The sequence below is a fragment of the Typopeltis vanoorti genome, chromosome 25, assembly GCF_054136105.1.
Source record: "Typopeltis vanoorti isolate ZY-2024b chromosome 25, IOZ_Tvanoo_1.0, whole genome shotgun sequence".
Classification (NCBI taxonomy): domain Eukaryota; kingdom Metazoa; phylum Arthropoda; class Arachnida; order Uropygi; family Thelyphonidae; genus Typopeltis; species Typopeltis vanoorti.
In genome coordinates this window covers 51,478,053-51,498,929 of record NC_143573.1, presented here as the reverse complement: position 1 = coordinate 51,498,929, position 20,877 = coordinate 51,478,053, and the positions used below count along the sequence as shown (strand labels likewise).

At 36.8% G+C, this 20,877-nt stretch overlaps 1 protein-coding gene across 3 annotated transcripts in view; it reads left to right on the top strand.

Annotated features, from left to right (window-relative positions):
* The first annotated feature begins 8,498 nt into the window (after positions 1–8,498).
* The window catches only part of l(2)k09913 (transmembrane protein 53-like lethal (2) k09913), a 75,398-nt gene continuing 63,019 nt past the window's right edge, over positions 8,499–20,877 (top strand). For all 3 annotated transcript variants that reach the window (XM_090414720.1, XM_090414719.1, XM_090414718.1), the window contains exon 1: positions 8,499–8,769. In XM_090414720.1, the coding sequence (XP_090270846.1) occupies positions 8,683–8,769 (87 nt within the window). In that variant the 5' untranslated portion in view covers positions 8,499–8,682. The remainder of the gene's footprint in view (positions 8,770–20,877) is intronic.

The following is a 20,877-nucleotide window of genomic DNA, read 5'->3' as shown; positions in this document are numbered from 1 at the left end:
TTGTCTTTAGGAGAAGGTAACCAATTGTAGATTTGGTTGATTGGTTTGTAGGTAGCAGCCAATTTATATTTCTTCATACTGCAGTATGTACGAGGGCGGCCTGAAAAGTTCTCGGCCTAACAATGAAAAAACGAATTTATAATTTCAAAGTTATTTTTATTTTTCAACATAATCTCCCTTAAGGCTAATGCATTTATTCCAGCGATGCTCCAGCGCCATATCCCGTCCCTGTAGTGGTTCTCAGTAAGATCTGCAAAATACCCCTCTACAGCTGCAATCATCTCTTGATTCGAAGAAAAACGCTGACCAGTGAGGAAGAGTTTTAGTTTGGGGAAGTTACAGAACTCAGAGGGAGCCAAATCTGAGGAATAGGGTGGATGCTCCAACAATTCATAGTGCAGATCCCTTAATTTTCCCATGGCCAAAACACCTTTGTCGGCAGGTGCATTGTCCTCATGAAAGATGATTTTTTTCTTCTGCAACCGGTTTTTTTCTCACGAATTTTTTCGTCTAGTTAGGTTAAAAGGTCGGAATAATATTCCCCGGTTATTGTTTTACCCTTTTCAAGATAATTAATAGACAAAATGCCTTTAGCATCCCGAAACACCGATGCCATGACCTTTCCTACTGATGGAACCGCTTTTCTTTTCTTTGGCTCTGAAAAACCGGTTTCTGTCCACTGGTTTGACTGCTCTTTGGATTCTGGTGTGTAATGGTGAATCCAAGTCCCATCCATAGTAATAAATGGACGTACAAAATCAGTTTTATTCTTGTTAAAGAGTGAGTTTTTGATCTGCTGTGAGCAAGCGCGGCACCATTCTTGCGCAAAGCTTTTTCGTTTGCAACTCTTCATGCAAAATATATCCTATAGTCTCAGCAATTTCATGCACTTTGACTAATCGGTAATCCAGTACCATATCGTGCACTTCATCAATGAATTCTGGTGTTGTTACGTCCTTCACTTGGATCATCTTCAAGGATGGTACGGCCTAGTTTAAACTCGGCAGCCCATTTCTAAATTGTGGAAAACGAAGGAGAAAAGTGCCGATAAACTTTTATGAACTTCGAATGAATTTCTTTTGGCATTAAGCCTTCTTTTACAAAGAATTTTATAACCCCAGGATGCTAAATTTAACAATTTCAAGGGATACAGCTGTATAAAACGAACTACTTGAAACGACTTGCAATTTCACATGTGCTTATGACAGATGTACCACCTTAGAAAAAAATCTTGTCGATTGTGTTGCCGTCTATGATCGAGGCCGAGAACTATTCAGCCTACCCTCGTATTGCCATACTGTATTTAAAAAAAAAGTATTAAAAAATACAGAAGATTTTTTACTAGCCGCTCAAGAACAAGGAGTTACAAACTAATGCAATCAAAGCAAAAATGTTCAACATAAGTAATAACAGCAAACACAGATTATGAGATCAAAAAGATGAGACAGTAGAATTCCTGATCAGTGCCTGCAGCAAGATAGCGCAAACGGAATATAAATATCAGCATGATCAAGTGGCAAAAATAATTCATTGACATTTATACAAATAATATGATTTTCCCACTTGATAACTGGTGGCAGCATAAAATAGAGACAGTACTGAATAATGAAACAGCGAAATGTTCTGAGACTTTAGAATACAAACTGATTATTGGGAACACAACTGATCTGACATTACAATTAATGAACATAGAACAACATCAAGATCAATGAACTGAAGGAAAAAAAAATTACTAAATATCGATATCTGGCAATCGAAGTCGGCCGACTGTGGCTTAAACATACCAAAGTCATGCCAATTGTTATCATTGCACTTGGTGCAGTTTCAAAGAAGCTATTCAGCTATTTACAATTATTAAACATTAGCGAATTGACAACATCTGATCTATTAAATACGACATTGCTTTGAAGAGTCCATATTTTACGACGCTACCTGATAGTCTATTCTTAGATTCTTGGATCGAATCTGAAATGTTCTGTATAACCAGGCAAATTGTTGTTTGAATGATATCTTGTTTTGACTGTGTATTATCAATTGCGTGAATAATAATAATAATAATAATAATAATAATAATAATAATAATAATAATAATAATAATAATAATAATAATAATAATAATAATAATAATAATATGAAGAAGAAGAAGAAAAAAATAGGGAATTTTAAAATTAGTTATATTTTAACAAATGTTATTTCATATAATAATTTTTCATTAAATATTTAAATTGCGATTATTTTCAAAGCAAGCTTTTTTGAAATCAGGGCGAAAGCAAATTCCCATCACAATGAAATGGATTCGAATAACGTTAGCCTTTTTCACTGCTGGAAAATATTATAGCACGAGTGCAGCTATTTCCGTAATATTTACGCAAAAATAATATTTTTGCTAAGATTTGATGTTGCATTGTTGAAGTAAATATAATTCAAATTATAATGCGTTTTACAGTTCATGCTCCAAAACGGAATTCACTGATATCTCTTTAACAATAAAATATATAAATTTACACCATAAAGTTAAAATATTCAACGACAATTTCTGATGCAGAAATTTCCGTGAAAGGCAGTTTGTTTTAAGTCAAGTAGTCTGAGGGTCTAATATCCTTTACGTTTAACTGCACGGCTATTAAGGGATTAAAGGCAGATCGGGCTGGCTGTGCGTGATAAACGACAGATAAACAGACAATCTGTTTATCCTTGGAAAATCGTAAAATATTCCTGGAGTTTCTTCCGAAGTTGATGAAGACCACATACTGGCTGGATTATTAAAAAAATAATTACTTCTGGGATTTTATTACTTGCAATGTGAAAATAATATGAAAATAATATTCGCAATCGGAGAATAAATATTCAAAATTTGGTTTATACTGAATTAATATATGATAGACAACAGTCTAATCACCGGTAAAAAAAAAAATAAATAAATAAAAATATAGAAAAAAAATATATATATATAAAAGCAGGGGAAGGAGAAACTAATAATGGAGTGGCTGAAAAGCCAGCGATTTCTATTAGAATATATTTACACACACACACACACACACACATATATATATATATATATATATATATATATATATATTCAAAATACTCTCTCTCTCTCTATCACTAACTATAGCAGCCACCGATAGGTCACTGTCTGAAATAATGTGGGTACTACGGTCGATTTTCTTGAGTTTACGGGACGAAAAACCCGAGTTTCCGGGAGGAAAAACCCGCTTGCCTGTGCCAGTGATCGAGTAACTCGGGAACCGGTCGAAGATACGCTTAGAAAAATTTCCTCCAGTCAGCGACTAGACTAGAACCTAGGTCTAACTTCAAGCGGCCATGCGCAGAGGATGCAGCCACTTCCACTGAGCTACACAGGCCTTAGAATCAGAAAGGAATTATTATACAGCACTGATACATAAAATTTAAGCTTAGCATTATGGTATTCACAGGCGAGGTAGATCAAAGATGCTGAAGGAAGAGTATTATGGAGGGATGTGGACATAAGAAACAGATGGAAAATATACTTTGAGGGACTTTTGAATGAGGAAAATGCAAGGACTCACAGAGGAGATGGGCAGCCTTCTGAGGGGACAGTGCAGAACATCAGTAGAATGGAAGTGACGGAGGCCATGAAGAGGATGAGGAATGGAAAAGCGGTGGGCCCCGACAGAATTCCAGTGGAGGCATGGAAGGCACTGGGGGAAGAGGGAATTGACCTGCTGTGGGACCTGTTCACGAAAGTTTGCCAACAGGAAAATATACCCGAGGAATGGAGGGAGAGTACTCTTGTTCCCATCTACAAGGGTAAAGGGGATGCACAAGACTGTAAAAATTACAGAGGAATAAAGTTGATGTCCCACACAATGAAGATCCTAGAAAGGGTTCTTGATGGTAGATTGAGGGAGGAGGTGGAGATTGCAAAGGAACAATTTAGCTTCATGCCTGGTAGATCAATAACAGATGCTATCTTTGGGTTACGACAGATGATGGAAAAATATCGAGAGAAACAAAGGGAGCTACATCTGGTATTTAGCTCGATCAGCACCCCACTCAGTAGAGGAGAGAGTGCGAATTCTTTTCTTGGTTTCGGGACAGCAATGACAATTGACTTATGCCAAGAATTTGGAAACTTTTCCTCTGCAAGTATTCTATTTATTATAGGAGAAGAATATGCATAGAAGATGATGGTAGATGTTTTATCATTTCTTAATGGATGTCATCAGGTCCTACTACACTAAGGTGAGATTGTAGGAGAGCACTTTTTAGTTCCTCCTTGACAAATGGCTGATTATATGGCTGAAGAATGTTGGCAGAAAAATTAAGCCTTTGTTTCCCTTGTTGCTCTTTCAGTATTAAAAATTCCAGAGAATATGAAGTTGTTGCTGAGATTTTAGCAAATGTTTCTCCCAAAGTATCTGCAATAGCTTTGGGATCAGCAAGAACACTTCCATTATAGTCTAAGACTTCCATTATAGTCTAAGGTGGACAAACAATGTGTACTATATCTGCCTTTCATTTCCCAGATTTTATTCCATACAATTTTTGGACCTAGTCGTTTGATTAATTGATGTACTAAATTGGATCCATGATTGTTTTTGACTCTGACATCTTACATAACGTGCTTTGGCTCGAGCACGCTTGAAACTTATTAAATTTGATGTGGTGGGGTATCTACGAAATATGCTCCATGCTCTGTATTGATCTTTTTTGGCTGCCTGACTTTCTGGGTTCCACCAAGGCTTTGGATAAACTGGAAATCGAGATGATGTTCTTGGAATGGAGGTTGTTGCTGCCTGGACAATGCATTCTGTTATATATTTTATAGCTTCATTGATAGGTGTTTGACTGATGGCATCAGCATTAAATTTTGCAAGATAAGAGAAAGTGTTCCAGTCAGCCTGGCCCATTTTCCATATAGATAACATGGTTCCTGTGAAGACATTGTACAAAGAACAGGAAAGTGATCACTTCCATATATGTTCTCTTCAACGTCCCACATGAGCAGTGGAAGAATGGAAGGGGAACGGATTGTAAAATCAATTGCAGGATATGAGCGGGTAGGCATATGGAAGAAAGTATTGAGTTTATTATTTAGAAGGGAAAGGTTATTATTATAAAGAATTTTTTCAATGATTCGACCTCGTCTATTAGTGTTGACATTACTCTACCCCATAGGGTATTGTGACCGTTAAAGTCACCCATCTAAAGTAAGGGTTCAGGTAGTTGCGAGATAAGGTTATCAAGATCAATTTCATTTAACTTAGCATTTGGTGGTAAATAAATTGACCATGCTGTAATAAGAAATCCCACAGAGAAGCGAATCGCTACTGCTACAAGAGAAGTATTAAGTTGGAGCTGATGGAAGGGAATATGACTACCCACCAGGATAGCTACTCCTCCATGAGCATGACCATATCCAGTGCTATCGTTACCTACAACAGTGAAATTCCTAAAGGTACAGTCCTCATTGGGTCTTAAGTAAGTTTCCTGTAGACAGAAACAGAAAGGTTTGTGTTTTTGCAACAACATCTTGATATCGTCAATATTGTGGGGTATCCCACGACAATTCCATTGTAAGAATTTTCCTATTGTATTGATTTTATTGACGTCTGGTTTTCGAGAGGTTGAGGGCTTACCTTTGTCAGATTTATATTTATCTACTGTTTTAGGGAAGTATGGACGGCTAGTGCCCATCTCTTCCTCTGGTAGAGTGTTCAAAACATCAAATGTGTTAGGATAAGTTGGTATGTTTAGTTTGCTTTCAGTGGGTATCAGGTATTCATTTTTTCTGTGCTGGTGTCTGGAGGATTATCTTTGAGTGAATTCTCCACAATAATTTTTTGACAGGTGAGTTTCATTGAATGGGACCATTTTTGAAGTTGTCTCTGGAGTAAGGCCATAGGTCTTGTGATTAATGCGCTCAATAGAGAAGCTCTTGCGATCGTAAAGTTCAGGTATGGTGAAGTTATCAAATGGTAGAATAGACATACATGTTTGAGTTGCTTTTGACACTTTTTTAATTGTTACTTTTTCAGCATAAGAGGATCGTAGAACAGGTGTAATGGTGTCCAGCTTTCTTTTTGCATCCTGATATGTTATGCTTTGTTCTGTTTTAATTTTTTTAATCTATTTTTCATCTTTCCATTTCTAACATGCACGAGAGTATGCTGGATGATCTCCCTGACAGTTGACACATTTAGCTTTTCAAGATTTATTATCATGTTCTTTATTAGTACATTGGACACAGGTAGTAGAACCACGACAGGCAGTTTGGGCATGTCCATATCTTTGACATTTAAAGCATCTCAGCAGGTTAAGGATGTACATTTTAGGACAGCTGAGATACCCTGCTTTTACAGATGTCGGAGGCCTAGGTGTATCAAAAGTAAGGATGATGTTCTTGTTTGAGACCAGGCGACCATGCCTGCATATCAGGATGTGCCTCACACCTGTCACTCCTTGATCTTTAAGGTCTGAACATACCTCCTCATCAGAAACATGAAGGAGATTCTATTCTGATATCACTCCTCTAGTGGAATTGAGTGTTCTGTAGGGTGTTACTGCAATTTGTTTTCCACCCATTTGGCGTTGCTCCCAGTACTTTCTTGGATTGTTGTTTGCACATTGTTTCCACTAGGATATCACCAGAACGCAATTTCTTGACAGTTTTGGGAGGTCCTGCCAGTCCTACTAAACCTTTTTGGATAAAGAAGGGTGACATTTTCTTTTCCCAATTGGTTTTTCACCTGTTGCATGAATGATTAAAAAGGTTGGTACATTTATGTTAGTATCTGATATCTTTTGTTTCTTACTTCTGTTTCCATATGCTGTGTCTATATTATCAGTACTGGTTGGGACTTTGTTAGGGTCTCTGAAACATTTGAGGATGAAGAATTCATATTTAAGGAATTTTTAATTCGGTGCCAGAGCTACCCCACCCACCATGGAGCCACACATGGACGCCCACTACAGTTTCTTCCTGAGCGGCGCAGTCATTGCAAAGACTGCGCTCAGGAGTGGCATGCCAGGGCTACCCTGGATGCTATACCAGCACTGCAGCAGGTCTAGGATCCTGATCCCAGACCATGGGGTGAGAGACTTACTGCAACACCATTGACCCTTGCAGGCAAGCCCACTAGCCGATTGATCCTGGCTGGGCCATCCAGGACACCCGTCTTGCCAGAGCAAGGGCCAAAGTAGTGCAAGACTACCAGGATCCCCCTTTCCGGATGTCCACGTGTTGCACGGCACGGCAAACACGGCGGCAGGGGGGTTGGATCCCAGTGATGGTGGTCTGGAAAAAAGGATGGTAAAAAAGACTCAGGAGAAGTAGAGCAAAGAATAAGGGAAGAAAAGCAAAGAAAAAGATGAAGAATGAAAAGGGCCAGTACCATCACTGGGAGGTCCCTCCACCACAAACAGGTGCCCCACATGGGGGGGGGGTGCAACCTGAAGAAATACGTTCTGTGACAGTAATGACTGTAAGTGAATTACAAATTCTTCAACAGTCACAGAAACATCAAGGAAAACGTTATTGACCTTTTCGCTCGAAACAAAACAAGAAGAATGGATTTTATTTTTTAAATAGTTTTAAATTATACTAAACTTTATAATTTTATCGATAATAAAAAGTATTTTTTTCATGAAACAAAACGAGAAGAATATATTTTATTTTTAAGTAATTTTGAATTATACCAAACTGTATAATTTTATCGATAATAAACAATATTTTTTCATGTTTAATTTTTACCATAATTTTGATATTTTATCCAAACACATATACACTGTACTTACAGTGTGTATGTATATTTCGAAAGTTGCAGCACCCCCACGATTTCAAGCCACGAGCCGCCACTGGTTGTTAAGTACCTGTTCGAGCAACTGATGATTATTATTATGATTAAAAATCAAAAAAAAAAAAAACTCCAGAGCCTGTGTAGCTCAGTGGATGTGGCGTTTGTATACCACCGCGCTTGGCCACACGAAGGAAGACTTCATTTCGAGTCTAGTCGGTGACTAGAGGAAATTTTTCTAAGCCTTTTTTCGACCGGTTCCCGAGTTAGTCGATCTCTGGCACGGGCAAGCAGGTTTTTCGTCCTGTAAACTCAAGAAAATCGACAGTAGAACCCACGTTATTTCAGACATTAAATATATTGTGTTAGGGTTAGGGACCACGAGATGGCGGCACATTTGAGCCGTCTCTCTTCACTGTGTACCGCTTAATTAGTGATAGCTTTGGCCCATCTGTCTCTGATTGGGTACCAGTGGAGATTGAACTGCCCACTCAGTCTCCAAAAGTTAGATAGGGCTAAATGGCCTCGCCTACTCCCGTATACGGGAATAAAAAGGCGTTAGCTGATTTTTTTTTTTTTTTGAAAAAAAACCCCTCCTTTTAGGAGAGGGAAAAGCCGTTAGAGCATTTTTGTATTATTATTATTATTATTATTTAAAATCACTGACACTAGGGTGCACTGCTTTACATAAACTTAATGATGACAGTACGTGTTTACCTCAGCGTCTTAACAAGTAATAAAACTGTAGGAGTCCTTAAACTTGAGTATTCAACTTTTTTGTATTGATTTCGTGAGAGCTGTTGTTGCATTACTTCTTTCTCCGACACTGGAGCACCAGTCTTAGTTAAGAGTATCGAGATTTACCGACCAAGCAGAAAACTGAATTGGTGAAAAAGGAGTCATGGCTCGCATTTTTCGTTCACTGCAAAGTGCAGCTTCCACTCTTGAAGTTCCCTCCTCCCAGGATAATCTTCCCTCTTTTCGACGGGTAAGTGTGAAGTACTTTATTTTTCTTCATTAAGGCGATAGTAGATATTTTACTTCAGTTTTAAAACTGCGCTAAAAATGTTATGTTATTTACGTACCAGAGTTTCAAAACTTGAAAATTAAGATTTCTCTATAAGATATTTGCTTTGCAATGTCTTGTAAATGTTTCTTAATATTACGAACAATTCTTTTAATATAAAGAAATGATAAAATTCGCAAATTATGCACTTGCATTGAATAACAAGTGTATATAATTTGAGAATTCGCCTGAACAACGGCGAAGCAAATTCTCCGTTGTTCAGGTCAAGGATTCCGAAATGCGGGCAGTGATTGTTTAATTTATCAAAATGTTTATCAACATCGTTTTTGTTGTGTGCGCTGCCGTTCTTATCTTAACTTCGGCCTCCAAAGTTGGAGTGCAGCAATTTTCAGACTTTGACCCTTCTCCCCTGAAAGGGATACAAATTATACTAGAAACATATGGATTTTCCCCCTTCCCCCAAAAGAAAATAAATAGGGCGTTTTTGATAACACCAGAAAAGTCTTAGAAATATCAAAGGCTGATGCATTTGTTTTTTATAGGATACTTCATTCACATTCAAGGGTTTAGATTCATATATCATACTAGCAATTTCGCTAAGTTGAATGTCTGGAAGTAACTTATTAATAAATTTGATTCTGCTCAAGACAGGGTATATCAACTTAGCCTAGGAAGAGAAGAAACCTGGCAAGTAAACTATAAAGAATTAAGAGAATTTCTGTGTAATATTGAAAAATGTATTGGCACATGGAATGTAACATGCTGCAATAGAATTGCCAATTCATCACATAGCTGAGTGGTATATTCTATTGAGGCACTTGCATTTTAGATAAGGTGCTACCAATGGTATACTTAAATGAAAATAATGAAAACCAAAAGTTATGGACTGGATGAAAAACAGATATAGAGAATAAACATGATACCTATAATACAGCATTTCAGCAGTACAGACTGATTATAACATCAGAGTTTATTAATATTAAACACTACCCCTCTTCATAACAGAGAAATTAAAGGTACATGGAACGTGCATGTCAAGTGGCATCACCAAAGAAGATTTAAAAAATAAAAAAATAAATAAAACAATTAAAGCTTCGAAATGTAAAAATAACAGACAAATGATATAAAAAATATATAGTTGGTGATTACAAGAAGATCCGTCTGCTAGCATCAGTACCATGAATTGCTCTGCTGTGCAGAAAACAAGTTGATAGGACTTGGGAATTGATTTGGAAGCATCCAACATCAGTACTACACAACTATATACCAGGAGTCAAGTGAATAAATAGATGCACAGTAATCAGGCAAGTGGTGTGGGAAAGGATGTTATGGATGAGGCATGACATTCTGCAGTGATTAGATGAATGTGGAATATAGAGTGCAGAAAAGAAAGGTAACAAGCATTGTAAAGAAAGAAAATGTGCAGTATAAGATAATCTAAGGATAACTCACAAATAACACATCAATAGTAAAAGTCTCTTCCAGACCATAGAAAGGAAAAGGCTTGGAGATCATTTCAGTTTGAAGCTGTGAATGGCTGCGGAGAGGACATTCTTATTAGAGATGAGACTTCTGTGAGATTATGATCTGAATTACAATTGATAAATAAGTATTGAATCTCTTGATAAATGGAATTAGAAAATGGAAGCAATTCAGAAAAGTGAATGACTTTCAGAAGTGGAGGAAAGAAACAGTAAAGATAGCTGATTAATGATATGTAATGAGATACATCACAGCCCATTTCAACCAGAGTTAAAATGGACTGTGGTTGTTGTTGTGGCAGTAATTTGGGATTGAATAATAAAAAACAACAAAAAAATACCAAAAAAAAACCAGGAGGTCGTGTTTGTAGGTGATGCTGTATGTTATTTAACTTGATGCTCATGCTCTGAATGTTGAAGTGAATGTGGAACAATTTTTTTTTTTTTTTTTTTTTTTTTTTTTTTTTTTGTAAGATGAGTTTTTTTGAGGGAGATTTGTTTTTATTTTAACAGCATTATGAGTTCTAAAAAAATATAAAAAGCAGTTGCATTGCTCAAAATTGCTGGCTATAAAAAAACTGATCTTATTATTCTTCTTCTCTCTTCCATCATTTCTGTGGATGATGATGAGGCCGAATAAACTCTTTCCACTTCTGTCTGTCCCGGGAGAGTCCGAACAATTCTGTCCAGTTTGGTGTCGCTTGTTGTGATTTGGTTTCCAGGTCCTCTTTTATTTTGTCTATCCATCTAATTCTGGGTCGTCCTTTGGATCTTTTACCTTCCATCGTTGTATTCAGGGCTTTAGATGGTAGTCTTTCTGGTCACATGGCCAAACCATCACAGTCTTCTTTCTTGGATTTTGTCTATTATTGTTATTTCTTGTTTTAGTCATTTCCTTATGTCTTCGTTTCTTAGTCGATCCAGCAGAGATACTCCAAGTAATCTTCTTAGCCAACCCATTTCAGTAACTAATAATTTTTTCTCTTCAGCCTTTTTGAGATTCCAGCATTCACTTCCATAGAGGAGTAGTGGGAGGACCATTGTTTCATAGATTCATACTTTTGTTACTTGTTTGATGTCTCTTGACTTCATTTTTTATTAAGTCGTACAAAAGTTTCAGATGCTTGACTAATTCGTCCGTTTATATCTTTTATAATTTCACCATTGTACTCAATAACTCTTCCAAGGTAGGTGAAGTTCTCTACCTGCTCTAGATTCTTACTATCAATTTCAATTTTCAGAGTGGTGCTTCTTTTTCCTATTTGCATAATTATGTTTAATCCAGATTTTATACACCCCTCCTTTATTTTTTCAAAAATTCGCTGTAGATTTCCTTCTGTGCTTGCTTGTAATGCAGTGTCGTCTGCAAATTTTAAATTTGTCACATTTTTCCCTTCTTCCAGTGCAAGATTGAACAGGTCTGGTGACAGATTGCATCCCTGTCTTACTCTGCTCTCTGTGTGGAACCAGTTGGTTAAGGTGTCCTCCATTCGTACTGCACTTTCAGATTTCTCATATAGAGTCTTTATTATTCTTATGGTTTTGTTGGGGAATCCAAATTCTTCAATAGTTTTCCATAGTTCTCTTCTACGGATTAATCAAATGCTTGACAAAAGTCTATGAAATTTATGCAGCAACTTTGGTTGTACTCTAGTGTCTTTTCTATTAGCTGTCTTAAGGTGAATGGTTGATGAAATGTGCTTTGCCCTGGTCTGAAACCGACTTGTTCTTATCCTAGTGCTAGTTCTATATATGGCTTATAGAACTGATCAGTATGTGATAAACACTCAAAGACCATGTCTACTATTGTTCACATGGAAGTTAAGATTATTCTCCCTTCTAATAGATTAGTCAACCGATCAGCATATTAGGAGTCTTTGTCAAGGTCTTGGAGAAAGTAGTCAAGGGAAAAATACAGGAATGGATCGATGAAAATGAGATACTGTATAGGAGACAGCATGGCTTTGTGAAGGGTAGATCATGCCTCAGTAACTTGCTCAAGTTTTATAACACGATGACGACTGAACTGGATAAGGGTAATGGGTTTACAATGATACTGCTGGACCTGGCTAAGGTATTTGATAGGATACCACATGGAATTCTAATCCGTAAACTACAACATATTGGAATGGATATAGGGTTGGTGAGATGGATAGGTGGGTGGTTGATGGAGAGATATCAAAGAGTAGTTTATTCAGGAGTAGAGTCCAAAAGACTGCCTGTGACCAGTGGTGTGTCGCAGGGCTCTGTTCCCTGGACCACTGCTGTTTAATTTGTTCATTAACGATATAGGGAAGGATCTAAGAGGAACAGTTCATTTGTTCGCTGATGATGCAAAGTTGGTTAGGGCAATAGTGAATGCAGAAGATGTCAAAATCTTGCAGGACGACTTAAATAGATTGGAGTTCTGGGCTAAGGAGAATGGATGTTAATTTAATGACAAAATGTAAGGTTATGCATTTTGGGGTGAAAAGATTAGCAACAGTATACCACATTGGTGGAACTGTACTCCAGGAGATTGATGAGGTCAGGGACTTGGAAGTGTTGGTGGATAGGGAGATGAAGTTTAGGGGGCACATTGCAAAAGTAGCTAAATCAGCTCATCAACTCACTTGGTTGTTGAAAAATACCTTTTTGCATGTTTGCTGCTACAAATGGTCTGATTAGAGTAAGAATTGCAACCGTTTAAAATTTTTAATGGATATTCTAAATATCAAAATATTTAAATTCTATCCAACCCATGTAGAATTAAGTAATTCCGCATCAAATACCTCTGTACCGAGCCTTGATAAGACCTCATCTCGACTACTGTGCCCAGATTTGGTCACCTAGGTTCCTTCTTGATGGGGAGAAGGTGGAGAGGATCCAGAGACAAGTGACTACGATGATAGCAGGTCTATGGAATGAACCATATGAGAACAGGTTGAAGATTTGTGGGTTGCAGAAATTAGTTGATAGGCAGAAAAGGGGAGATATGATTGAGACATTCAAATTGTTAAAGGGTTTCTATAGGATTAATTCAGAGGATATTTTTGAGATCAGGACTGGTGGCGGGAGAACTAGGGGATACGTATGGAAGCTGGGCAAGAGTGTGGTTAGCAGGGATGTTAGAGCTGGGTTCTTTACTTTTAGAGTGGTAAATGAGTGGAATACGCTACCAGAGTCTGTTGTGGGTGCTATGACGGTGAGCGAGTTCAAGACAAGGTATGATAGATACTGTGAGAATGTCGTATAGTTGTGTGGACATGATGTTTAGGGCCTCCCTCGATGAGTCTAAGGACTCGCTGGAGTTGCCCATAATAATAGTAATAATATAAAATTTTCTATAAAATTAGCAAATAAACAATTGATTTCTAGTCTTATGGGTTGGTTATTCAGAGGAAGATCCATTTCCACTTAGTTTAATATTTGCCTTTACGATTGTATTGTTATAAAATAATCGAAGGTATATGAAATATCAAAATGTTTTTGCATGATTACAATATCTGATCTTGTACTCTTATGTACTCTATACGTATATCCTTTTTGCATGTTTGCTGCTACAAATGGTCTGATTAGAATAAGAATTGCAACCATTTAAAATTTTTAATGGATATTCTAAATATCAAAATATTTAAATTCTATCCGACCAATGTAGAATTAAGTAATTCCGCATCAATTCCCGGCAGTTAATTGAGAGGAATCTTTATTTTCTCTAAGCTTTGATATTGTTATCAACAGATTCCAATTTACATATATTTTAATTGGAATCTGTTGATAACAACACTATCAAAGCTTAGAGAAAATAAAGATTCCTCTCAATTAACTGGCTGGTATTGATGTGGAATTACTTAATTCTACCATGCCAGCTAATCCTATTTATATGGTCATTTTGATGTATTGCAGTGCAGTAATTTTCATTTATAGCAAAAAAAACTTGACACATTAGTGGAAGACAATGTAAAGATTAAATTATGGAATAACTTTGGGAAAAATTTATTAGAATTTTCATTTACACTAACTCTAGGTTCAAGACTACCTATTAAGTTCTTTTATCCCTTCGGTTTGTACTGGCAAAAGAATTTGCAATAATGTTATTGTTTTTGGCTGTAATTGGACTGTTTTTACTTAATGATTTAACTTCATAATTCCTGGCCTGATGGAATTTGATGAAATCTGGTATTTAAGGTTGCTCTTAAAGTTTATCATTTTAGTTAGACCATTTTGGTGTCAAAATATGCAAAATCAAATTGTCTGTAGTATATTCCAAAAGATCTGTGTTCAGTTGTGATAATTAATAATATCAATATGCAAAAATGCTATTACAACTATATTACAATCCTCTTACAGCCCTGCAAGAGGATTTGAATAAACTAGGACAGATGGGTGAATGAATGGGAATGTCAGTTTAATGCAGCAAAATGTAAAGTCTTGAAGTTTGGGATACATCGATGGGAGGCCGCATACTCGATTGGAGGAGCTGTACTGGAGGAAGGTAGGGGAGACGAGATCTGGGGGGTGATCACTGATAGAAAACTGAAATTCAGAGAACATATTGTAAAGTTGGTGAAGGTAACCCAGAGGATTGCTGCAATACTGAGGACACTGACCTGCAGAGATAAGTTATCATTCCATTGTATAAGACCCTGATCAGACCACACTTAGACTATTGTTCTTATATTTGGTCCCCAGGATTTGAAGGGGATAAATTAACTGTGGAAAGGGTACAGAGGTGGATAACAAAGATGGTTTCAGGACTGTACAATGTTAGTTCTGAGGGAAAGTGGACTGCAGAGTTTGGTAGATAGAAGGAGAGGTGATATGATTGAGACTTGATATGATTGAAACTGTCGACAGGTAATTAAAGGGTTGACACTGGGAAGTTCTTTTGCTTGGTGGGACAGCGGGAAGGAGCGATGACAAGGGGTGTCATCCCTGGAAGTTGCAAAAAGAAGCTGTGAGCAAGATGAGGAGTGATTTCTTTCATGGAGGGTGGTTGAACCATGGAATGCATTGCCTGATAGTGGTGAGAACAAGAAACGTCAGTGAGTTCAAGCAGTGGTATGATAGATTTTGTTTCCTAGGAAGGACCTCCCATGATGAGTCATTTGACTCCATGGAGGCCTGAATAATAATAATAATTATGGCATTCATTTTATTTAATGATTTCCTTATTATATAGCACCTTCAGAAACTCGTGCAGGGGAGGTCTGAAGGGTATAATTCCTTGGTATCTATTATGCCTCTCCTTACAAAAAGCCCAAAGATAACATTCAATGATTGCTTATTCTACTTAATTGCTACATGCCTTGAAAAGGACCTGGACTTCCCCCCCCCCCCCCACTATACTTTATCCAGTTTCTGGGGATGACTCAGTTTTCTCCCTGTCTTCCATGAGCTGCAAAATTTCCACTATTCTTTAAGAACCTCCTATTACAATGCATGCTTCTATATGTCCTCTCCTCCTATTTCTTTTTGGTTAGCTGTTGCCTAAACCTTTGACCGTTTCATCTCTTTGGAACCCAGTTTACCATATATCAACATAAGTAATTCAGATGTGGGCTTATCAAGGCATTAAAGTGAGAGAATAACTTCATTATTCCATGAAGTTAGTATTATTTTATCATTGCAGTCATTTGATGTGATGTCTTAATCAGCTTGGCAGTGTAGCACTAACCTATTATCTACCATCAACCATTAGTCTTTAGCCTCAACAGCCACTTATAGCAAATTCTCATTCATGTAGTAATGATTACTGAAACTCAACATTTGCCCATAGAATAAAATTATCATTTTGAAGGTAATTGAAAGTTTTAGAAAGCTGCAAGGAGCAAATTCAGGAGAATTCCAATAAGATGTGTGCAGATGAGCAGGACTGCCACTTCATTGTTAAGTATAAGATTTTACAACTTGGAATGCAAACATGGATTGGTGTATATTTTATCAGTGAAGATGAGATAAAGGATCTGGGGAGGATTTGGTGAGAGACAGGAAATACCAAATTCAAGGTATACAGATTAAGGAAACATAGTTCCAAGGAATATGGATAGCACAGTAGATTACATATTGAGGAGGAGGACAATATCGACATTTAAAGATAAAAGATTATTGTTCCACTGCTATCTTGATCAGGCAACATTTGAACTGTTCTGAGTAATTTGTATAACATACTTTTTTTGTGTGTGTGTGTGTGGTGGGGGGGGGGGGGTGATGAAAAGATTTTGGAAATAGTGCAGAGTAGAATAACAGATAATATCAGTAATCTGAAATGTTGGCCACGATGACAGATTAAGGAAACTAATTGATGCATGGTCTGTCTTTTGACGAAAGGATTTGTATGATGATGATGGACCGCATCCAAATGGTCTTGGTGTTAGGTGTTTAGAGAGAACTTTGTTCACCGAACATGCTGCAGCATAAATTCAGGAAAATTAGGGTGGAAGCAGGTGAGTTAGTATCACCTGTGAAGTGAGTGAATGTGCGAGAATGACCACGTGTGGAATCTAGTTTCTCAAGCAAAAATGTTGAATAGGGTGGTCAATTCAGGAAGTAAAAGTGGGGGGGAACATAAAGGGATGCTGCAGTTTCTATATACTAATGCCAGAAGTATCACGAACAAGAGAGAAGGGAGTTTTTGGTATTAGTTAGGCAACCTTGCCAAAAGTTATATGCATTAGTGAGACATGGCTAATGGCAGATATAGTTAGAGGGGATAGAATGTGAAGGGCTTAGTATTTTCAGGGAAGATAGATAGGATGGGAGAGAGAGGTACTGCTACTGATAGAGGATGAATTGCAGCCAAAAAGAATAGGAGATAGGTGGGAGGGCATCTGTTCACTTGAAGCAGTCTGGTGAGATCAAATATGGTTATGTTGAATTTTTTTCTTGACAATTATTCATAAGACTATTACACTTTTTTTATAATATTTGTCAAGTAGCTTTATTTTATCCTCCTACATGTTTTGCCAATCTTTTTCTATTGGCATCCTCAGGGAATTCAAACTAGTAAGCTAAAATGAAGGTTACAGACTAGGTTATAACTGATAGTTCTAATTCATACAAAAAATTGGTATTGTGCGTGTCTCGTTAACGTGATTTATTCGTTATGGCTCATTACGTAATTGTTATTAAAGTTCATTTCTTTGATGTTTAATGATCTGATAAAAGTTTTCCAGATTTCTGGTAAAATTAGACCTTGATTCTTGTTTAGGTTTTCAGTTTTATGGGCGACTGTAGCTGCTTCTTTAAAGGTTCTTGAATGGTAGTTATCTTCTATGTATGGCATAAGGCTCTTATCCCACTCAATGTGATGGTTAGTAGAGGCAAAGTGGCATGAAAGGCCTGAAATGTCTTGTCTGTTATTTCTGACATACCTATGTGTTCTTTCTTTCTCGTTTCAAAGCTTCTAGATGTCTGACCTACGTAACTAATACCACATGAGCAAGGTATATTATATACTCCAGATAACTTGTCGAATGGGCGAGGATCTTTCGGTGATCTTAAAAATTTCCAAATAGTGTTGATTGGTTTGAATGCCACTCTGATCTTATGTGGTTTTAAAAGGTTAGCTAATTTTTTGGAAAGGTTGCTGACAAAAGGAATCGTAATTGTACTGATGTATTGGACGTCATCACGTTGTCGATGTGGTATATCAGTAAAGAGAATCTTGTTATAGAGTCTTTTTGGGTAACCATTTAAAGAAAGTTCTCTGGATATTGTGGTTAATTCCGTTAGTAGGTCATCCTTGTCTGTCGTATACTGTATAGCTCTTTTCTTGAGACTATGGATAATGCTAAGTTTCTGAGCTATGTGATGAGCTGAGTTGAAATGGAGGTAACGTCCAGTATTTGAAGGTTTTCTCTATACAGATAGGTTGATACTATTATTGGATTGTTTCTTTATTAAATTGACAAGGAATGGCAGTTTTTTATCTTTTTCCATTTCTAATGTGAATTTGATGGTATTGATTTGGTTGAGGTAATTCATTAGTTCTTCTTTCATATGATCCCAAATGATAAAGATGTCATCTACATATCTGTACCAAATTTTTGGTTTTGGAATGATCTGGGTTAAGATTTTTTTCTCTAGATCTTCCATGAATAAGTCGGCACAAGGAGGTGATAGGGGGCTACCCATAGCTAATCCAGTGAGTTGTTTGTAGATTGTTTTTTGCCAAATAAAATAATTAAAGTTAAATAGTGATTGAACAAAGTAGTGATGTTTTTTGGGAACAAGTTGTCTAAGATGTTGATGACTTCAACCACTGGAATGTTAGTAAACAGAGATGTAATGTCCAGGCTTGCTAGTATATCCTCTTCAAAAATAGGGATGTTTTTTATTTTATCTATAAAATGTTTTGAGTTTTTAATATAAGTATCCGAGACGTGAATGTGTTGTTGTAAAATCTTCGCAAGATACTTTGACAGTTGGTATGTGGGAGAATAGATTCCATCAACTATTGGACGTAATGGTATACCTTCTTTATGAATTTTTGGAAGGCCATACAATCTAGGAGTAAGTGGGTGCATAGATTTTAGTTTTTTTATAATTTCTATAGGCCAGTTATTCATTCCACGTAATAATTCATTGGTGTCATTATGGTTTTTTGTGGTAGGATCTCTACTGAGAACTTCGTATACAGACCTGTCAGATAATAGATTTTTAATTTTTTCTTCATAATCTGAAGTATTTAATATAACTGTATTATTACCTTTGTTGGCTTTGAGTATGATGATATCTTTATTATTCCTTAATTTGAGAAGCGTTCTTCTTGGTGTTAGGAGATCTTGACTGAGCTGAAAGCATTATGCTGCTTTTTAATCGTAAGTCATTAGCTATTGGAACTGGTAGTAATGAGAAGGCTTTTTCTAAGTTGCAGATGAACTCTATTTTAGGAATGACAGTGGGTTTTAAAGCAAATTTGAATCCTTTTTTGAGGATAGAGATCTCAGGTTTACTTAAAACGTGTTTAGATAGGTTAATTATCACTTGGTTATCTGGTAGAGACGGTTTGCAGTTGCTATGATTATCATACAGTATATTGAATTTATCAATTTGTGTCTTTTTGCTGTGATTAAATGTTTTGGTAAAACTGTTGCTAATCATATTGTCTAATAGTTGCCATGTCTCAGCGTCAAGATTATTAGAGATATCTGTGAATAAATTGTAGCACTGTGAGTCTATTTTGCTAAGCATGAATCTCGTATGGCGAATTCTTTCTCTAAGAAGAGCATACGAAGTTCGTTGGTAAATCAAGTTGGCTTGTCTAGTTTTATAATATTGTTTGAAACGAAGAAATTTTGGGATCACGCTATTGTCTCTACATCTTTTTAAAAAAGTCAGATGGTTTAAATGCCTAGCTTTTTTGTATTTTAAACCTTCGAGATTGCGTACCTTTTGTTTGGTGAACTCGTTCATAGGTAGGTTATTATAACATATATATGGTTAGTTGTTACTATAGGTCAGGGAGTTCCATGGAAATGGAATCTGTCTGGAAAATATCATTGGCAAATTAGTACTGGTGCAGATTGAGTGAATATTATGGCAGGACGTAACTATAAAGATATAGGCTGCAAGGAAGAAGAATCACATGGCAGGTAGGAAATATAATTTATACACCTGCTGAGAGATGATTACTTGAGGTAGCATGTGATGGAGGGGACTAGGGGATGTGAGTAGTGAACCTGGTCATAGGATCACAAGATCTATCCATAACTGAGATGGCCACATTGTCTCTGATTGAAAGTGACCATGTGGTCTGGATTTGGGAGATTGTAAAACATGAGAAATATTCTACCAAGAAGGGTTATATGTGGCACGTTTAGGTAGGTTATTATAACAAGCTTAGGAGGTAGCTTAAACCTGTGCTATAGCATAAAACACTGCAAGAGAAGAATGTTAGTAATGAATGGGAGTTGAGTAATATCATTAAGCATGATCTGCAGAAGAAAATGCTGTGGAGAGAATATAAGAAGGTGACCAGCAAACTCATGAACAGTATAAGGCTCAGGCAAGAAAGGTGAGCAGCATGACAAGGAAGGCAGAATCAGATTATGAGAGGAATCTGCCAAGAAATCCAAGGGAAATCTTAGAGTTCTTTCATTATGTAGCAAGTAAGAGGAAGAATGACTACGGAAGATTAACCTTAAGGAGTAATGATGGTCACATGGTGATAAAGCAGATAAAATAGTTGAGTTACTCAGTGACCACTTCGCAAGAGTATATCATCCAAGTGAAGTTACTGCTTTGACATGTGACAGACACTGATGTGGGAATAGAGGTAGATGAATTCGAGGTTCTTAGGATATTGTAGAATCTCAGTGTAAATACAACTATGGGATTAGATGGGATATCAACTTAGGTTGCAAGAATGTGCAAGGCAATTGCAATTCCTCCGACTAGGCTGTTTAATTTAAGTCTCAGCACTAGTTGAGTTCCAAGGGAGTGGAAAGAGGGTAAAATAATTCTTTTACATACGGGAGGTTGTAAGACTTCAATAGCAAATTATAGATCAATCAGTAACTCAAGTGTGGTGGTAAGAGTACTGGAAAAATTAGTCAAAAAAAGAATTCAAGAATGGGCGGATAAAAAAGATACTGTATCAGCGGCA